Source organism: Thunnus maccoyii, chromosome 17, assembly GCF_910596095.1.
Source record: "Thunnus maccoyii chromosome 17, fThuMac1.1, whole genome shotgun sequence".
Lineage (NCBI taxonomy): Eukaryota > Metazoa > Chordata > Actinopteri > Scombriformes > Scombridae > Thunnus > Thunnus maccoyii.
In genome coordinates this window covers 13,709,354-13,725,825 of record NC_056549.1, presented here as the reverse complement: position 1 = coordinate 13,725,825, position 16,472 = coordinate 13,709,354, and the positions used below count along the sequence as shown (strand labels likewise).

The window sequence follows — 16,472 nt, the reverse complement described above, 5'->3', positions numbered from 1 at the left end:
GTGTTGCAATGCAAATGATGTGAAGACACATGTTTAGAACTTGGATTTTAATGACGATATGGCCATTTATTATTGTAACTCCTTGGGGATTTTTGCTGTTTTTGCTTTTTCTTTCAAGAAAAGACATTTGACAACAAGCTACATGACGAAAAAAATCTGACTTAGACTGCCAGTCTGAACATATTTGTCTCCATGTTTATGAATCTCCTTCTCTGTTTGTCTTGTAGGAGTATATATACATATATATAATCAGACTTCATCTATTTCTGTTGAGACTAATTGTTTTAATCAAGTCTAATTTTCTTTCCCCCCACTATCACTCCCTCTCTCTGCAGGTTTGTCATTGTGTCTGGAGCTCTGTGGATGTGGATGTCTGCACTTCCCCACTGCCTTCCCTCAGTCATGCCCCAGCCCTTCAGCCATTCAGCCATCATCTCTACGACCTTTACCCTCCGACCTCCTACCAGCCGCAGCCCCTGAAACAATCTGCCCTCCTTATCTAATGTTGTAGCACAACTGTGAATGTGAACCCTAGATACAGAAAAACAAAATTCCGTTTATGTGTGTGTGGGTGTGCGTGTAAATCAGTGTTAACCTTTACTTAATATACTATTGAAAAATGAACAAAAAAAATTAATAAATGTGTATTTAGATTCATTCTGGATTTCCGCATATCAGCTGACTTGGAATGATGGATATGTGTTGGTTTCTTTGCGCATCTCCCAGACAAGGACTGTGTTGTTAAATGTGGACTGTGTTCGGTGTGTGTAACTTCACTGGCCAACCCCCACTCCGACTCCTCTATCCCTGTTGTCCGAACTAATACTGAGCTATGTTTATGCCATTTAAAACTTGGTTGTACCTATATCTGCTTGGCCGTCCATCCTCCCGCCTGTCTACTTTTTTGGAGAACAACTTTCAATCAAAACGTTACCTGAAAATAACTTGCACTGCAAATCTGGACTTATCATCGAACACCTCAAACAGTTGTTCAGTTTCGTTTTTACTTTATCTTTTTTTTAGGGATTGTATGAAACATGCAAAAACTGTGTTCAAACATATGCATTTTTGATGATAGATTACATATTTTCTTTAATCTTTATTTTCAAAGAAAAAAAATGTATCATATATTTTTAGTTATGTCAACTTATATAGTTGGAAAAAAAAAAGGCAAGTAGATTCAAAAATTTCCCGCCTTCTTTGTACATACCTCTCAGTCTGTTATCAGAGGCAGTATTGAAAGGAAACTTGGCCATGAGTGTTTACGGTTGCGCCCTCTGCTGGTGTGGAGTGACGCTGCATCGTAGCATGCAACACAGGTCAACCTGGAATGCATTCTAATACTCTCAAAGAGCTCCTTTCCTTGTCTGTCTCCACACATGCTGACATTTGACTTAATGTTCAGGTGGAAATCAAAGACACAAGGAGGCATCTGTGTATGTGATTGGCCTCAGTCCTCTGTGGGTCATTTGTGACGCAGCGATCGGTACATTTTGCTCGTGTGCTGTCACTGGAAAGTCTTGAGGACTCTCACTGTAAAGCACTGAAGTATACGCTGGATGTTCTGTGTGTTGTTTATTTCCAAAAGTGACTGTATCTTAATCCATTGTGGCATTGCAAAGTGTTGAAAGAAAAATAAAGATGACTATGACACATAAAAACAAAAAGAATGTGGATAAATAATGTTTGCTAAGTATTCATATGAAGGCTGTGTTGTTGTTTTTTTTTCGGGGGGTTATAATGGATGGCATCGTCCTCCCTCCCTCGCCCCCACCTGCATGTGAGTCCAAATGAGATGCAATAAAATACAAATACACTGATACAAACTACCCTCACGGCTCATCACTTATCTCTGTCCTGCTTTTGTCAGACTGTTCAATTTCATTTTTATTTGCTATCAGCATGAATTGTATATTTTGAGAGTAAATGTGTTTGTGGCACAGACACTCCTAATAACGCACAAAAGTCACAAAACAAGGTACTGTTACTCAGACATTATCAGATTTGTATTTTAACAGTTTTCAAACATCAGAAAACACATACATATGTTGTTTGGACACATTATTCCCTTTAAATATGAAGTGAAATGAGGACTAACAGGCTACACTACACAGCAAGGTGTTTACGTGAGAAGGGTTTTGTTTTTCCTTTAGATAATTATTACACTTACAGATGCATATAACTTAAGTGTTTCAGAGACATACAAACCACTGTGGTATCTAGAAGAGGTGACAATGGATTTGCATCTTTTACATGTAATTAGAGCTTCCTGTGGTTTCCTACAGTCTCTAAATCAAACAGTAAATGACAAAATAGACTGGTTCAGATCAGCATTCCTGAGCCGGTATGTATAAAGCTGCTCAGGATAAAATGTTGGTCTTAAATACTTTATTTATACTAAATAAACAAAGTAAAATAAATACTGAATCTTGAAATTCAAAAATGTTGCTGTAATTCTTACAATTAAGAATAAAAAGTCTTGATCTCTGTTGTCCAATTATTCCAGAGCTGCAGATGCAGAGGCTACAAATTTACCATATTCTGGAAATGTATGATGATAAATTAACGAAAGATACACCTGTCCTAATTCTCACACTCTTATATTACATGAAAAAGTTCATGACATGATGGATCCAGCATGAATACAATCAAATGTTCACTTATTAGTCTGATTCTTCCTAATGTTCATATTACCCCCATTTACTGTAAATTAATCACAAAAAAGTGCAATAATTACTATATTAGCTAAGCTGTGAGTACAAGGAGTGAATACCAAGACAATGAATAGCAAAACACAGAAATAACAAATTAAACTGTTCCTGAATACATAAACATGCCAATAAACTTATGAAGGAAATGCTTTATTTCTAGGTCAATTAAACATGTATTTAAATAATATACAAACTTTTTTATATGACCTCCATAGATGAGCATCACTGAAAATGTTTACTATATCATTCTTGAACTCATATAAGATTCTTATGAATAATGTCCCAAATAGTCATAACTGAACGTCTTCTATAAGCTTTTGTCTTGTATGCTGCAAAATACTGAAGTGTATAAAGTGTTAGATTGAATGAATGATGTGTAGTCTTAAGGATGGCAATGAAGCTGTGATGACTAATATGATGACATGTCACCTTTGGAGGCGTGCTATTGGCTGTTTCAGTGCTAGAGGAAGGGCATTACAATTGTAGTCCTCAAGAGTCACTGCAGTCTACACTTACTGTGGGAATTACACTTTTCACAATTACTTTACTAAAAGTTACTTTCAGCTTCTTTATACAAAGCGTCTACTGTAAGTCCTACTTGCACCAAGAATTTTTTGACTCATAAATCAAAATTTATGATACTTAAGACTGTTTCTTAGAAGTTTTACACATATCTGCTCTGATCTTTGAGCCTCCTAAGAGACAACAGATCATTTTCTTTTGTATATGTGTTGCTCTGTAGTTCAAACCTCTTTACAACGCTTGGGATCTCCATGGATCCAGTGGCAGATCTGCGCATATTTGGGAGGAGTGATCCTCACTGCAACATTAAAGTCCCTCTGCTCGCCCCCCTCCACGTCCACCCACTGATGGCCTGAGTACACCCCGATCACCCTCCGCTGCCACTTCCCTTTCCTGCCTGCATCTCCCGCTTTCTGTCTCAGTCGAACGTAAACACCTGCGCCTGTAGCGCCCGGCTGCGCGTCACAGTGCTGGTACATCAAATCGTCAGACTCCTTTGCCACTGAGCAAAAGCGGTAGACCACCTTCTCGTCTCCGCGCCCGTCCAGAAGGCTTTTGTCAGCGTCATAGCCTGAGAGGTGGATACGGGCCAGGGAGGTTGAAGAGGGTGCCACTCCGAGTTCCATGTGCTTTTTATTGACAGGTCGTCTCAGCTCCAGAAGAGCATAATCGTAGTCGGTGGCCACAGAGTTGGTGGCCACAGAGTTGGTGGAGCTTGTGGGGAGGATCCATCCTTGAGGGATGTGGGTTTGTTTGACTGATGACCAACGAAAGACAGTCTGCTTCTTGGGTTCAGCACTGCGTCGTGTGCGGTTGAGACCGGCCTTTTTTCGCTTCCCTCTACCTCTTTCTAACTCATTTGTGTTTTCATCATCACCTGCCAATTGATTGTCCTCTTTTCTTCCTCTGTGCTTCCTGCCTCTCATTCTCCCTCTCACTACAACTCCATCTATACTATTCTGCTCCGCACCTGTCTCCCCCTCTCCTTTCCTCCCAACCCTCTTCCGGAATCCTCTCCTTCTACCCAATCTTCTTCCTTTGGACTTGAGTTGCAGCACTCCTACTCTGATCCTTCTGGCACTCTCCAGGTAGTCCTTGCCATCATGGATGCAGTGAGCTGCTGTTAGCACATGTTTTGGGGAAACTAGAATTCCAGAGCAGCCTGTGGAGATGCGGACTGCAGTGGAGAAAGGGTAGTTGGCAACGAAGTGCGAGTCGGAGATCACAAAGCGGCCATCTGCTCCGTAAATTTGCCGTTTCCTGCGAGAACGTGACTGAGCGTGGGCAGTCATAGTCGTAGATGTCTTGTTAAAGCCAAGCAAAGTGATTTCTGTACGTGTGCGTGTGCCATTCTCATACATGGTCTCATATCCCAGAATCCTCTCTTGCTCAGCCTGGTCTATAGGCGGTAGGCCGCTTTGACACTCTATCCCACAGAGTGTCTTCTTCCCCCCTCTCACCTCATCCTCCTCCTGCCCTCTGAACAAAGGTTTGCTTAAAAGCTCGGTGTTTGTGTCCAGCAGCATCGGGAGGCTCTGACTGCTCCACCTGAACGCCTCGTCACTCTCATCTTCACCAAAAACTCCTGAAACTGTCAGGGCAGCCGCACAGAGCAGCAAACACAGGAGATGTTTGAGGCCCATCCCACTGATAAGATAAAAGACACAGAGAGAAATTATCAGTGGTTAAAATAGTGAAGTGGAAATGAAATGGCAATTAAGACTGGCAAGAAATGACGAGAGAGAAACCCTGTGCATGATCTCTGAACTCCCATTAGTAGTTTTCAAGTTGCTTCCATAGATTATCTGGCCAGCAGAGGGCGCAAAAGCCCAATTTCTAAACAATCACTGAGCAGCGTTGAGTTATCCCTTAGATATATACATTTAAAATTGACTTGAGGTGTCTGAGATTGAATAAATAGTTCAAATGCAAGTAAAGTTATCGTTTATATGTCATTTTTTTAAAACACAAACAAGAAAATAGCGTGTCAGATAACTATGAGACTGATATTTTTCTGTTAGCCTATATAAAGGATCTTACACCATGTAAAATAAATCAGCCAAGTCTGCAACTCCTGATAATTAAGATACAGCATTGGTTAAAAAAAGAATACATTGAGAAAACGTAGATTTTATAGATATAGATTAAGAGGGAAGAATGGGTGATCTTATTTTAAAAGCATAGTCATTCCGTGCATAAACTGATAATAAAGTGTCATTTGGCAAATATATCTACAATATACAAAGTCAAAAGACATTCCTACCTGCAAACATTCACAAAACACCCCAACAACCTCCAGAATACGCTCTCCTTCTCATTAATAAAAAAGACACTCCATCCAAACGACTTCCAGCAGACTGGACTCCATCATTTCCTGGGCTCAAAAAAAAAAAAACAAAAAAAAAAAATCGCAAGGAGAAGCTGTGTGCGGGATCTACATCCCACTCTGATGCAGAATAAACACAGTGATGACCAACCAGACAGAGGGGGGAGCCTGTGAAGGTGCATGAATGAAGCATCTGATGACATTTTAAAAGTGGAGCCACGTGGAGAGATTTTTTTTTCTCTCGGATTCCGCAAATATTTTTATTATGTGGAGAAAAAACGCACAGTACAGGACAGCGATGCCTTCAACTAAAAATAAATTAATTTAGATGTGACGCTATTTACAGAGAGAAAATGTTGCCTTTGAGTTCGTGTTTATCCGGTGCTTTCGCGGTCTAAAGTGTAAGTTTAGATTTAGGACAGGTGGCGTTTGAAGTGCGCATACACACACACACATTCACATTCATACACACACCCACCCACCCACACACACACACACACACACACACACACACACACACACACACACACACACACACACACACACACACACACAGTTCAAGTCCTGCAGATCTGAGGAACCTGTATTTTAACCTCTCTGCTCAGTGCTGCTGCCTTTCATTCAGTGCAAGAACTCCTCCTTGATTAGATGCTCTAACACACACACACACACACACACACACACACACACACACACACACACACACACTAATGAAAGCTTAGATAATAATTCTTTCTGGAGATCACATGATCTTCATCAGTAGATGGAGTTTGCCGAGTTTTCATGGGATTGGAGATGATCAAATTTAAAGAGCATGTTCAGAGCTTCTCAAAAGTCACAAAAAGTCTTTATTGTGTCAGCTGTTGTTTCCGAGGTCGAGAATGAACTTTGAATCTCCAACATGAATGACATATCCTTGGAAATTTGAACATTTACAATTTACAACTGTGCTAACTGTGCTATGATCAAAAGTTCCAGAAATGAACCTCATGGTGAGATTATTTTGTCAAAAAATGCAAGGTTTTATCAGAATACTTGCTAATTATCATTATCAAGTTGAACTTTTAGCAAAAAAAACATAGGAAGAAGGATATATATAAAAATACATTTGTCTTATATTATTATATATATTACTGTTATAAATATGATAGAGGGATTACTGTGTGAAAAATGCTTTTACTATGACATCAAGTTTGACAAATCTGTCATCCAAATATGTGGAGTCTTAACTGCCACAGTACAAAACTGGTGCTCAGGTTTTATAAATGTAACATTTATTTATACAGAAGTGCTGGGGTGAAAAGGTGATCTGTTTCCTCTGTGGGACATAGAATATGGGCAAATGAAGAGATAGATAGATAAAACAAAATAACCATGATGTACCATAACATTTGTGCAGGATATCAGATCATTTGCATGAAAAATTTGTGTATGTTTGTTATTTGTTCCTCTTTGAGTACATCAGTGGGGAGCACTTTGTTCTGTCTGCACACCACCATTGCCTGCTCAGTGACAGCAAGATGGAACAACTCAATTGCACTAACGACACTTACAACAACTCCCCCACTCTTCAGAATCCATCTCCTGTCTCCTGGGACAGCAGCAACCTGCTTCCTGTGGTGATGCTGTGCATCTGCTTCTTGCTGGGAGTTCCTGGAAACATCGCCATGATCATCCTCAGACCAAACTGGCAGCACCTGTGCAGACTGAGCCAGTGTCTGATGATGAATTTGAACATTTCAGACCTGCTCTGCCTGCTTACCGTGCCCCTCTGGATTTATACTTTACTTTACAGCTGGACCCTCGGCCTGGTGACCTGCAAGATCCTTACGTATGTGGTGTACTGCAGTATTCATGGTAGCATGCTGACAGTCACAGCGCTGAGTGTCCAGCGCTGCCTGCAGGTGGTGTACCTGCAGCAGTGTCTGGATCAGGTGGTAAAGAGGAAGATGCTGATTCTGCTGTGGCTCGTTGCAATGACCCTGTCCAGCCCTGTTTTAGTGGTTCGACAGCTGACCAAAGATAAGGACTGTATAACTAAGTGTAAAGGTCACTACTCTTCCAACGCCCAGCAGATGGCTGTGCTGCTGACAGAGTCCTTGATGGGATTTGGTTCGTTGTCTGTTGTGGCGTTTGCATACATCCACCTCCACAGAAAGGTGAACCAGGCAGCTTTCTTCAACAATCGACAGACAACCCGACTGATCACCAGCATCGTTGTGGTCTTTTTTGTCCTATGGATTCCATATTATACAATTAATGTGCTTGCTGTGGCAGCTGTTTCACTCGGAAATGAAGGCCTGTTGAAGTTCTGTAAGGACAGCTGGGACATTGTTAGAGCACTGACATTTGTGCATAGCTGCCTGAATCCATTCCTTTATGCGTTTACTTCTCGAAACATTTGCATAACGTGTGCGTGCCAGAACTCTGAATATAAATGCTGTTGGTAATGCAAAAGCTCACAGTTCCAGCAAGTCTGTCAAATCATTTGTCATATGTTAAATAAAAGCCACCAGATATCAGTGCAAAGTGCTCAATGATTATGCTTAAAGACATTATTTTTGCTTTTGTGACTGTGTAAGAAACCTGAAAAAGGTGTTTCCAGTCACTCTGAATCATTTCCCCTGCTGATACAGAGTTTGAGGGTGTGGTGCTTTTATTTCTCACAGAGAGCTGCAGATGACTTGTGGTTTAATGATGAATTCTGAGGTTAAGCAATCAGCGGGTCCTCAGCCAGAGCTGTAAAAAGAGAAGTTTGCTGAAAATGAATCAGACAAAAGGTCAAAAGATCCAACTATCTGGAAATGTTATATTCTATTGAATTTACAATACATACTGATTTCTTGTTTCCTTTATATTAAGGTTTGGTCATGTTTTTATGATCTTAAGCTTATAATCTTTACTATTTACTTTCACATATATCATATGTCATTTGTGTGTGTGTTATTCTACACTGTTAAATAATAAATTTTTTAAAAAGTTTTCACTGTGTCATGTCTGATAATGACATTGCCCGTCTTGGGATCTTAGCTTTTGTGGGAGGAATCCGGTCAGAGGAAATAACAATTAATGAAAAGATTAAATAAATGTTTATGTTGGAGTACATCCAATGAGAGGAGTGACCGTGTGTCTCCATTTGTTTGGCAGATAGGAACAGACAGAAAGACAGAAGAAAGAGTGTTTATTCATCCATCCATCCATCCATTCTTTCTTTTTTTCACCATTACTCATTTTTGTAGATTGTTACCCTCATTTCACTTATTGAGGGAAGTACTAGGATGTTTTTAGTGATCAATTAACATCCTTTTTGGACAGGCAAAACTGGCCCTTTATCTTAGTAAACAAAACAACAAATAGAAACAAATAGAAATTGGTCAGAAAAAGATTCTTTACTTGTTTTCAAAAATTTATGACTGTATGTATAATGCTGAACTACTGGTATTACTCTAATTTTACATCTTAACAACTCATTACACACTACAGTCACACACACATCACATTACATACAACAGCATGATAAAGTGATATGATGCATTATCTCTCTCGTGAAAAGGATGAGAAATGGGCCTTTTTATTTAAACAGCCTTCATAACATGCTGAAGTTTGTCTTAATCTACTTTTCAATGTCTTGGTGTGTGTGTGTGTGTGTGTGTGTGTGTGTGTGTGTGTGTGTGTGTGTGTGTGTGTGTGTGGGTGGGGTCATCGTACTGTCTTATCGATGGCATATCTTTCACATCCTGCACGGTAGTGACATTAATCCAAAGATAACTTTTTATGAACTTCTCATTTTTCGTATAAGGTTTCACTTCATGTTTTTAGCTGCCTGTGTGACGATACTTGGTCAGATAATTCTTAGGAAAGCTCAGTGATGCTCTTCTACTGAAGTGTCTCATGGTAGTTACATGGTGTTACATTCATCACTGCGGTTTTTATTGTCTTTTTCTTCTTTCAGGCCTCCACCTTTTGTGCTTTCTTTTTCATTAATTTCCGGATAGACTTTGATATGTTTGGTGAAACAGGAGGTCCTTCCTCTGCTGTGTGGCTGACAAGCGAAGCTTTTTCCTGAAGTAACTCTGCTGGTCATGCCCTCAATTGCCAAGGAAACACCAAGTCTCCTCAGGCTGTGTGGACAGCAGTCTGGGTCGACGTATAACCCTTTTTGTGCTGAACTCTGTCTAGACACCGCTGTTAATAAAAAAAACAATACAACAAGGGGCCAGGACTGCTGTGGGAGAGCATGTGTACTTTGTCTATTTGTGCCTCAGTATTTCCCCCAGCTGCTCCTTTGGGCCCAGGCAGGGTTTTCTCTGGCTAGTTCTCAACAAAGACAGCATCCCTTTCCCATGCAAGGATGACTTCTCCTCTACATTCAGTGTATGTTCTCCTGCCAAGATGCTCGGTTACATATTTCAAGATCTGTAACACACAGTTTGTCATCAGAAGGGGGTTATCATGACCCTTGGCAGACAAAAGGGAGAGAGCATCTGAGGCTGACTAACTTTAAGTGTATGCGTGTTGAGAGGCTGGTTTGTGTGCGTGTGTCAGCATGAAAACAAATTAAAACTTTATCTTATCTAAAGGGGTGATTTTTATTTTTTATCACTCCTGTGTCAGTGTGGCCTACCAGATGCAACCTGGTGAAGAGATGCAGATGTTTATTTTTTTTATGCAAAGCATGAATTATGGTGTAATTGTTCTGATGTCTATGAATCACATCCAACACTTTGTGCAAATTATAATGAGAATTTATTCACTCAGATTGCACCACGATAAATTCCAACTCACTGATGAAGCCGTATAATCAGGGAATGTTTATTTATATTAATACACACAAAGCTTATTTTTGTTTTTGCTCTACTTCTTAAATAAACCTTATCTTTGGTGTTAAATGTTCAGAATTTTGGGAAAAATACTGATTCGCTTTACAAAAAAATAGATGAGAGTGGTATCAATCTTCTCATCTAAGCCTCAGTAAGAAAGCAAATAAGCCCATTTTCCAAAATGTCAAACTATCCTTTTAATAGGGCTTATCTGTGTTCCTTTGGGGTACAAAATATTGGTTTTAATACATCCAAATTAGAATACTTTCAACTTAAATTTCAAAATTGGTAGTATTATGATCAATATAATTAAATTAAACTGAAGATGTGGGAAAAAGGCTGATAATGGAACATAATAAGAATTTCTTAAAGTTGGGTCAAGTCTATGGAGAACTAGTGATAACAGTATGTTATTGCCCTGAGATGGTAGATGACTCATTGTTGCTTGTTCATTCCTCTCTTCTCACGCATCTCGGATTTGCTGTCTCTTTCCCTTTTACTCATCCTACAACAATGTGTCCTGTCCTGTCCTTTCTTTTAATACATCTAGTTTCTCCCTGTCACTATAAGTTGCGTGTTTTATTAAAAGACATGTGTGTCTTTTCTTAATTTCATACTCTCTCTCTCTCTCTCTCTCTCTCTCCACTCCTCCAAGTTTTTATTCCAGCTAGCAGTAGTCACAGAGATGCTTGGTGCAGACACATGAGTGAGGAGGGGAGCTGGTTTATCTTGGCTCTCTACAACCTCCCTGTATCTTGTAATGGAGCCTTACTGGTTCCTATCCAACAGTAAGTCTTGTTTTGGAGGAATTCTGCAGATAAGTGGAAAGTTCCTCCCTCGACATCAATCTAATTAGAATATTCAGGCTCAGTGTTACCGAGTCAGTTTTGTGATGTTGGTCTTGGGATGCTCTGAGATCTCCAGCTGCAAGTACAAATCAACACAGTTATATAAATATAGTGACTGACTGTAGATCAGTAGTGTTTAGATCAGGTCATGCCTTTTTTTCTTTTTGAACATTTGTTTGAGAGAAAACATTTGTGAGCTGCAACAAGCTGGTTGATTCTTCACCTGCAAACACGTTGTTGGGTGAGTTGTCTTATACAGTTTTCCTAGTGATTTGCTGCAAAGTCATTGATACTACCAACTATTAAAGTGTATGCACTGAAAGCTATAATTATACCATAACATTATGTGCCAAACAGAAGACACCACAGTTTTGTTTGAGACACAATTACAACATTCTTGCACTTCCACATTGAGTAATTATAACAAGTATATTACTACGATAGCTTCTCAAATGAAGCAAGACATAATGCACACACGTGTTGCAACAGATGACGGCCTCAAGCAGGTGCCAATGCAAGTAACTCAAATAATGGTGCAAGGAAACGCTCTGGATGACAGCACGCTGCACATTGCATGCATAAAACTATCTCCCTGAATTTCAACTTGCAGGCTGTAGAAATGTCTTATAGGCTTTTATGCGCTTGCATTAAGAAAACACATTTGATGCACAACAAAGAATGCACATGTGCATGCATTTGTATACATGCATGTGGGCCATAATTACACTCAAACATGTGCACCCTTTTCAGTGTGATATAAGCCCACAGTATTATCTCATTACGGCTGTGAATCTCTATTTTGAACCACCTGCTCCTGTTACACTAAGTAATAGTGAGGTTATTCAGCTGAGAAGGTTCAGCACTTAATTTAACTTAAATTGTTTAACTCAGCTTAGGTACATCTGTAAACCTCAGACTGGCTGATAGAAAGGAAGTACAAACAGCCCTACATGTAGCTGAAAAGCCAGTATGCATTAGCCTGAAGTAGTCCAGGCAACAGCACAATGTACTGTAACACAGCTTGCCAAAACCTCTTGTTTTCATTTGAATGAGATCTGACATTTCTGAAACATCACTTCAGCTTGACTTCCTGAATAAGATCTAACAGTGCATTTCCCACATTAGCTGACTTCACAGATATCTTTCAAAAGAGATAAACAACATCTCACACAGCTCTGAAATTAATGAAGAACATCAGTGTTATGGACAATTTGAGCTCACTGTTTTTTGCTTTCTGCACTCTCGGTGGAGGATTTATATTGCAGGCCAAGGGAAGGGCTGTTTTGTAGAAATTCTGGTGAATGTTTACTTAGCTGGTAATATGATGGTGTGCTGTGTGGACTACACTGGGGTGGAAGAGTCTTACAGACAACACTACTTAACAAAGGCTTTAAGATGTTACAAGTCATACCTGTATGATTTTAGGTAATGAATTATGTTACTGACATATTATGGATAAAAGAAGTATTACTTCTAATCATAACCTGATTATGTTATTATTAAAAAGCAGAGCTTATTTTACATGGGACTGGGTACAACAGTTTCCAACACTGGCAAGTTATTTATATGTTTTAATCATTTATAAGACCTTTATTTTCTGACCAATACATGCCATCGTTTTGGTTAGTTATTTAGGTATCAATTATTGATAGTTCTGCAATTCTGTCTTGATAATTAATTTTATATTTTCTAATCTTGAGGTCACAAAAGGACATAAAAGATATTTTCAAACTTTAATGAAATACAGTGTAATTGCAGTTGCCTTCATGTATGCCTGGTGCATACTAGATCAAGATGCCGTGAACTCGCATCTCCTTAAGGTGATTTAGTCTTCATACACATGAAGGTGACTTAAAATCAAATTAACAATCAAAGCATATGATGACGTTTCATTCAAAAAACATCTGCGGAGCCTTCAGTTCTGATAAAATTCTGATAAACAAGCCAACGTGTGCGCTGATCTGTCATCATGTTATCACTCCAACAGGAGGATTTATGCCAAATCAAAACAGATGTGTGTCTGTGGAGGCAGGCGTGTGTTTGTGGGGCTTGGACGTCTGTCCTGCTGTTGGTCTGTTGTTGAAGTGTGTGTGTGTTTTTCTGCCCTCTGTTCTAGTACACATGTGTGTGGTCCAAATTTTCTGTTAAGACTTTCTGCCATGATGAGGGTTGTTTGTGTTATTGTTGTGTTTACTCTCTTCTATCACTCAACTTCACAAATCTGACACAGAACACCATGTGTCTACCAGGTGAACAGTTATGAGGACCTGTAATCCTTACATGAAAATGGATATTGATTTGTCCAGGTATTCCTTGACCAGAAAAATGGGTTTAAGCCTAGCGTCAAGACAGTGCTCAAACACAATGCTTCTTTTCTGGTTACAGATGCAAGCTGACACTACATTGTTTGACCTTGAGAGGGTTTTGGTTTTTTTTAAAAAAAGAGAAAGACAGAAAAAAGACTGCAAAAAAGCCTATTTTTCAATCCATGAAGAGTAACCGAAGGTTGACAAGAGGCTGTTTTTCCAATACAGTGCTAAACTGTCAGTCCTAATAAATTGAACTGTGTTTTTTGTTCTAAACTATACAGCCAAAAATGTGGGGACACCCCTGTCTGATGATGTTTTTACAACAGTTTGGTTAGCATGACAGTGGATTTGCGCACAAAGACAGGTCTAATGACAAATGGTTTTACCAGTCAGATGTGGAGGAACACAGACTGCGAGGCCTTATCACCCAACATCATTGGCCAAACTCACTAATGCTGTTGTGACTGAATAGGAGCAAATCCTCACAGCCTGGCTCCAAAATCTTACGGAAAGCCTTCCCAGCAGGGCGGAGGCTGTTATGGCAGCAAATAAATGCCCATGGTTTTGAAAAGATTTGTTCAATAATCACATGCTGTGTTGGTGAAATGTTGCATGTCCACATGTCCTCTCTCTTCCACCTTGCTAGTTATGGTTCTCTGGATGTTTGCTAAAAGCTTAAAAAGTTGATTAAGCCATCAGCACTGTTATTCACTGGAGTCACAGGCAATTTGCTAACTCCTGCCCTGCAAGAATGGAAAGTTAATTGGATCCATATTTGTCTATAGCTAAAATTCATCAGCCATGGAGTTGTAGTTTTGGTGTAATTACAATATCTGACATCTTGGAAAATAAAGTCGGTGCATTACATTAAAACCATATGCGCTAAATGCATTCCATAAGTTGAATCTTTGAGGAAAAACAAGAGTCTGTTCGGACTTTCTTTAGAAACTAATCCAGGATGAAAACCGGTTACTTTTGGTTACTGTTTCTTGTTAGAGAGTTGGAGGCCTTTCATCCAATATTTGTCTTAGAGAGATTCTTGCTAAACTGCGTTTTGTCTAGGGTGCGGCACTAAATAACACATGTTGTGAACAGGATTATGAGAATTTAGAGCCTTGAAAAGTGACACTACCTCATATCATCTATGCTAGACATGCATCAGTGTAAATCAAGTGCAATTTTGGTGCACAGTCATCTCGCTTCAGACTTGACGCCTTCTAGCTGCTGCGGTGAATCTCTCAGATAAGGAGGCGATTTAGCAGAAGTTACACACACACACACACACACACACACACATACACACACACACACACCCCTTTGTATTTCCAGAGCATGTTGCTTCTGTTTCAACTCTATCAAAAGACATGTTAAACACAGAGTGGATGGCTGACGATTTCAACCAACTGCTGTGGAAACGTTTCCATTTACATTTAATTTTAATGTTTAAAGCATTGCCACGTGTCTGTTTCCTGTGTCTATTAACAAGAGAGTGTGCTTTTAAACTGGGTTGTGGAAGATTTGGCACATCTCATGGTTTCTGTGAGTTGTGTTCTGTTAGCAGATGGCTAAAATATAAATATTTTACATTATATATGACTAACGATCTATGATCTATGTGACCAAATTTAGACCTTCTCTTTTCTTTTTTTGACATTTTCCCCTCTCCCTTTTTTCCGACCATGCTGTAGACTTTGACAGCGTTCCAGCTTGTTAAATAGGGGGATTCACTGTTTTTGAGAGAGCAGAGAACTCCACTCCGTCATTTGAGATAGTGTGAGACAGTTTGGCAACACAAAGACATCATACTGAATACATAATGACACATGGATAAATCATCCACCTACGGTATCTACATTATGTTTTCCTCTTTCTTCATTGTCTTTGTCTCCATCTGGATCCATCTGTATGGAAAAGATAGTTAGCTCTGTTGCCAATTTGAACAACACACAAACAACTGGATCTACAGCCAGGGATTATGTCAGTTTACCACTTCATTTTTATGCGTCCCTGTATGACCTCTCTATGTCCTCCCCTTGTTATCTTCTTCCATGTGAATCATCATTGAGCCTCAACCTCTCACAATTCATATTAAACCTACTAATAAGCTTTAGAGGCATGGCTCTATGGATCGCAGCATTAGCCGGTCAGTCACTCGGTCCGTTGGTCAGTCAACCACTTTTGTCCAAATTATCTCAACAACTACTTGATAGATTGACATGAAATTTTGTACAAACATTCATGGTCCCCAGAGAATAAACCCCCATGAGATTCACATTTATGGTTTTGAGTGAGATGTCTCGACAATTACAGGATGTATTGTCCCCTCAGAATGAATCGTATTGTGTTTGGTGACCCTCTGACTGTTCATGTAGTGCCATCATCAGATCAAACTTTCAGATTGTCTTCATAGTTCATGACTAAATACCTGTAGAACTAATGGCATTTCCATCAACTATCAGCTAGTGTTTGAAAATGATAAATGTTACACAGAGATGTAGTAGCATGTCCAGCAACAACCGCTTCTTTATTTTAAACACATGCTTTAAGCAGAAGTCCGCCAACAACTCCTGCCCTACAGCAACTCAGAAGGACGCAGTACCTTGCATACATAAACACATAGTAAACACAGGACAGTCTGTTGCAGCATTGTCAACATGAACATGTTAGCATTTAGCTCAAAGCACGCTGTGCCCAAGTTCAGTGTGGCTGTTAACTTTCAAAAGACAAACTGTAATCTTTACTAGATTGTACAGAGGGAGAAGGAATGAAATTACAGCAGAGAGAGAACAAAACAACATGTTCTTTACACCAGTTACACATACATGAACTGTAGCTGGCCGAAGCTTTGTAGAAAGAATAATAATGAAGTGAAATAACATGCAGCTGTTGATTTTAATCTGGCTTTTCACATTCCTATGATCGGGTTTCACAAAAAC

General features: G+C 39.5%; 3 protein-coding genes across 4 annotated transcripts in view; 2 read left to right on the top strand and 1 right to left on the bottom strand.

Annotated features, from left to right (window-relative positions):
• The window catches only part of LOC121882862 (clathrin coat assembly protein AP180-like), a 51,375-nt gene extending 49,564 nt beyond the window's left edge, over positions 1–1,811 (top strand). For both annotated transcript variants that reach the window (XM_042391345.1, XM_042391348.1), the window contains one exon: positions 336–1,811. The gene's annotated coding sequence lies outside the window, so the exon portion shown is untranslated. The remainder of the gene's footprint in view (positions 1–335) is intronic.
• A 182-nt stretch (positions 1,812–1,993) lies between these two features.
• Positions 1,994–5,911, bottom strand: LOC121882471 (serine protease 23-like). The gene is made up of 2 exons (XM_042390752.1): positions 5,497–5,911; positions 1,994–4,880 (listed from the first exon to the last, which is right to left on the bottom strand). The coding sequence occupies exon 2, from the start codon at positions 4,874–4,876 to the stop codon at positions 3,455–3,457; it is 1,422 nt and encodes a 473-aa protein (XP_042246686.1). The 5' UTR covers positions 4,877–4,880; positions 5,497–5,911; the 3' UTR covers positions 1,994–3,454.
• Positions 5,912–7,039: 1,128 nt separating this feature from the next.
• On the top strand, positions 7,040–8,380 carry LOC121882696 (C-X-C chemokine receptor type 2-like). Its single transcript, XM_042391112.1, has one exon. It carries the CDS (start codon positions 7,080–7,082, stop codon positions 8,007–8,009), a length of 930 nt encoding a protein of 309 aa, XP_042247046.1. The 5' UTR covers positions 7,040–7,079; the 3' UTR covers positions 8,010–8,380.
• Positions 8,381–16,472: the final 8,092 nt, after the last annotated feature.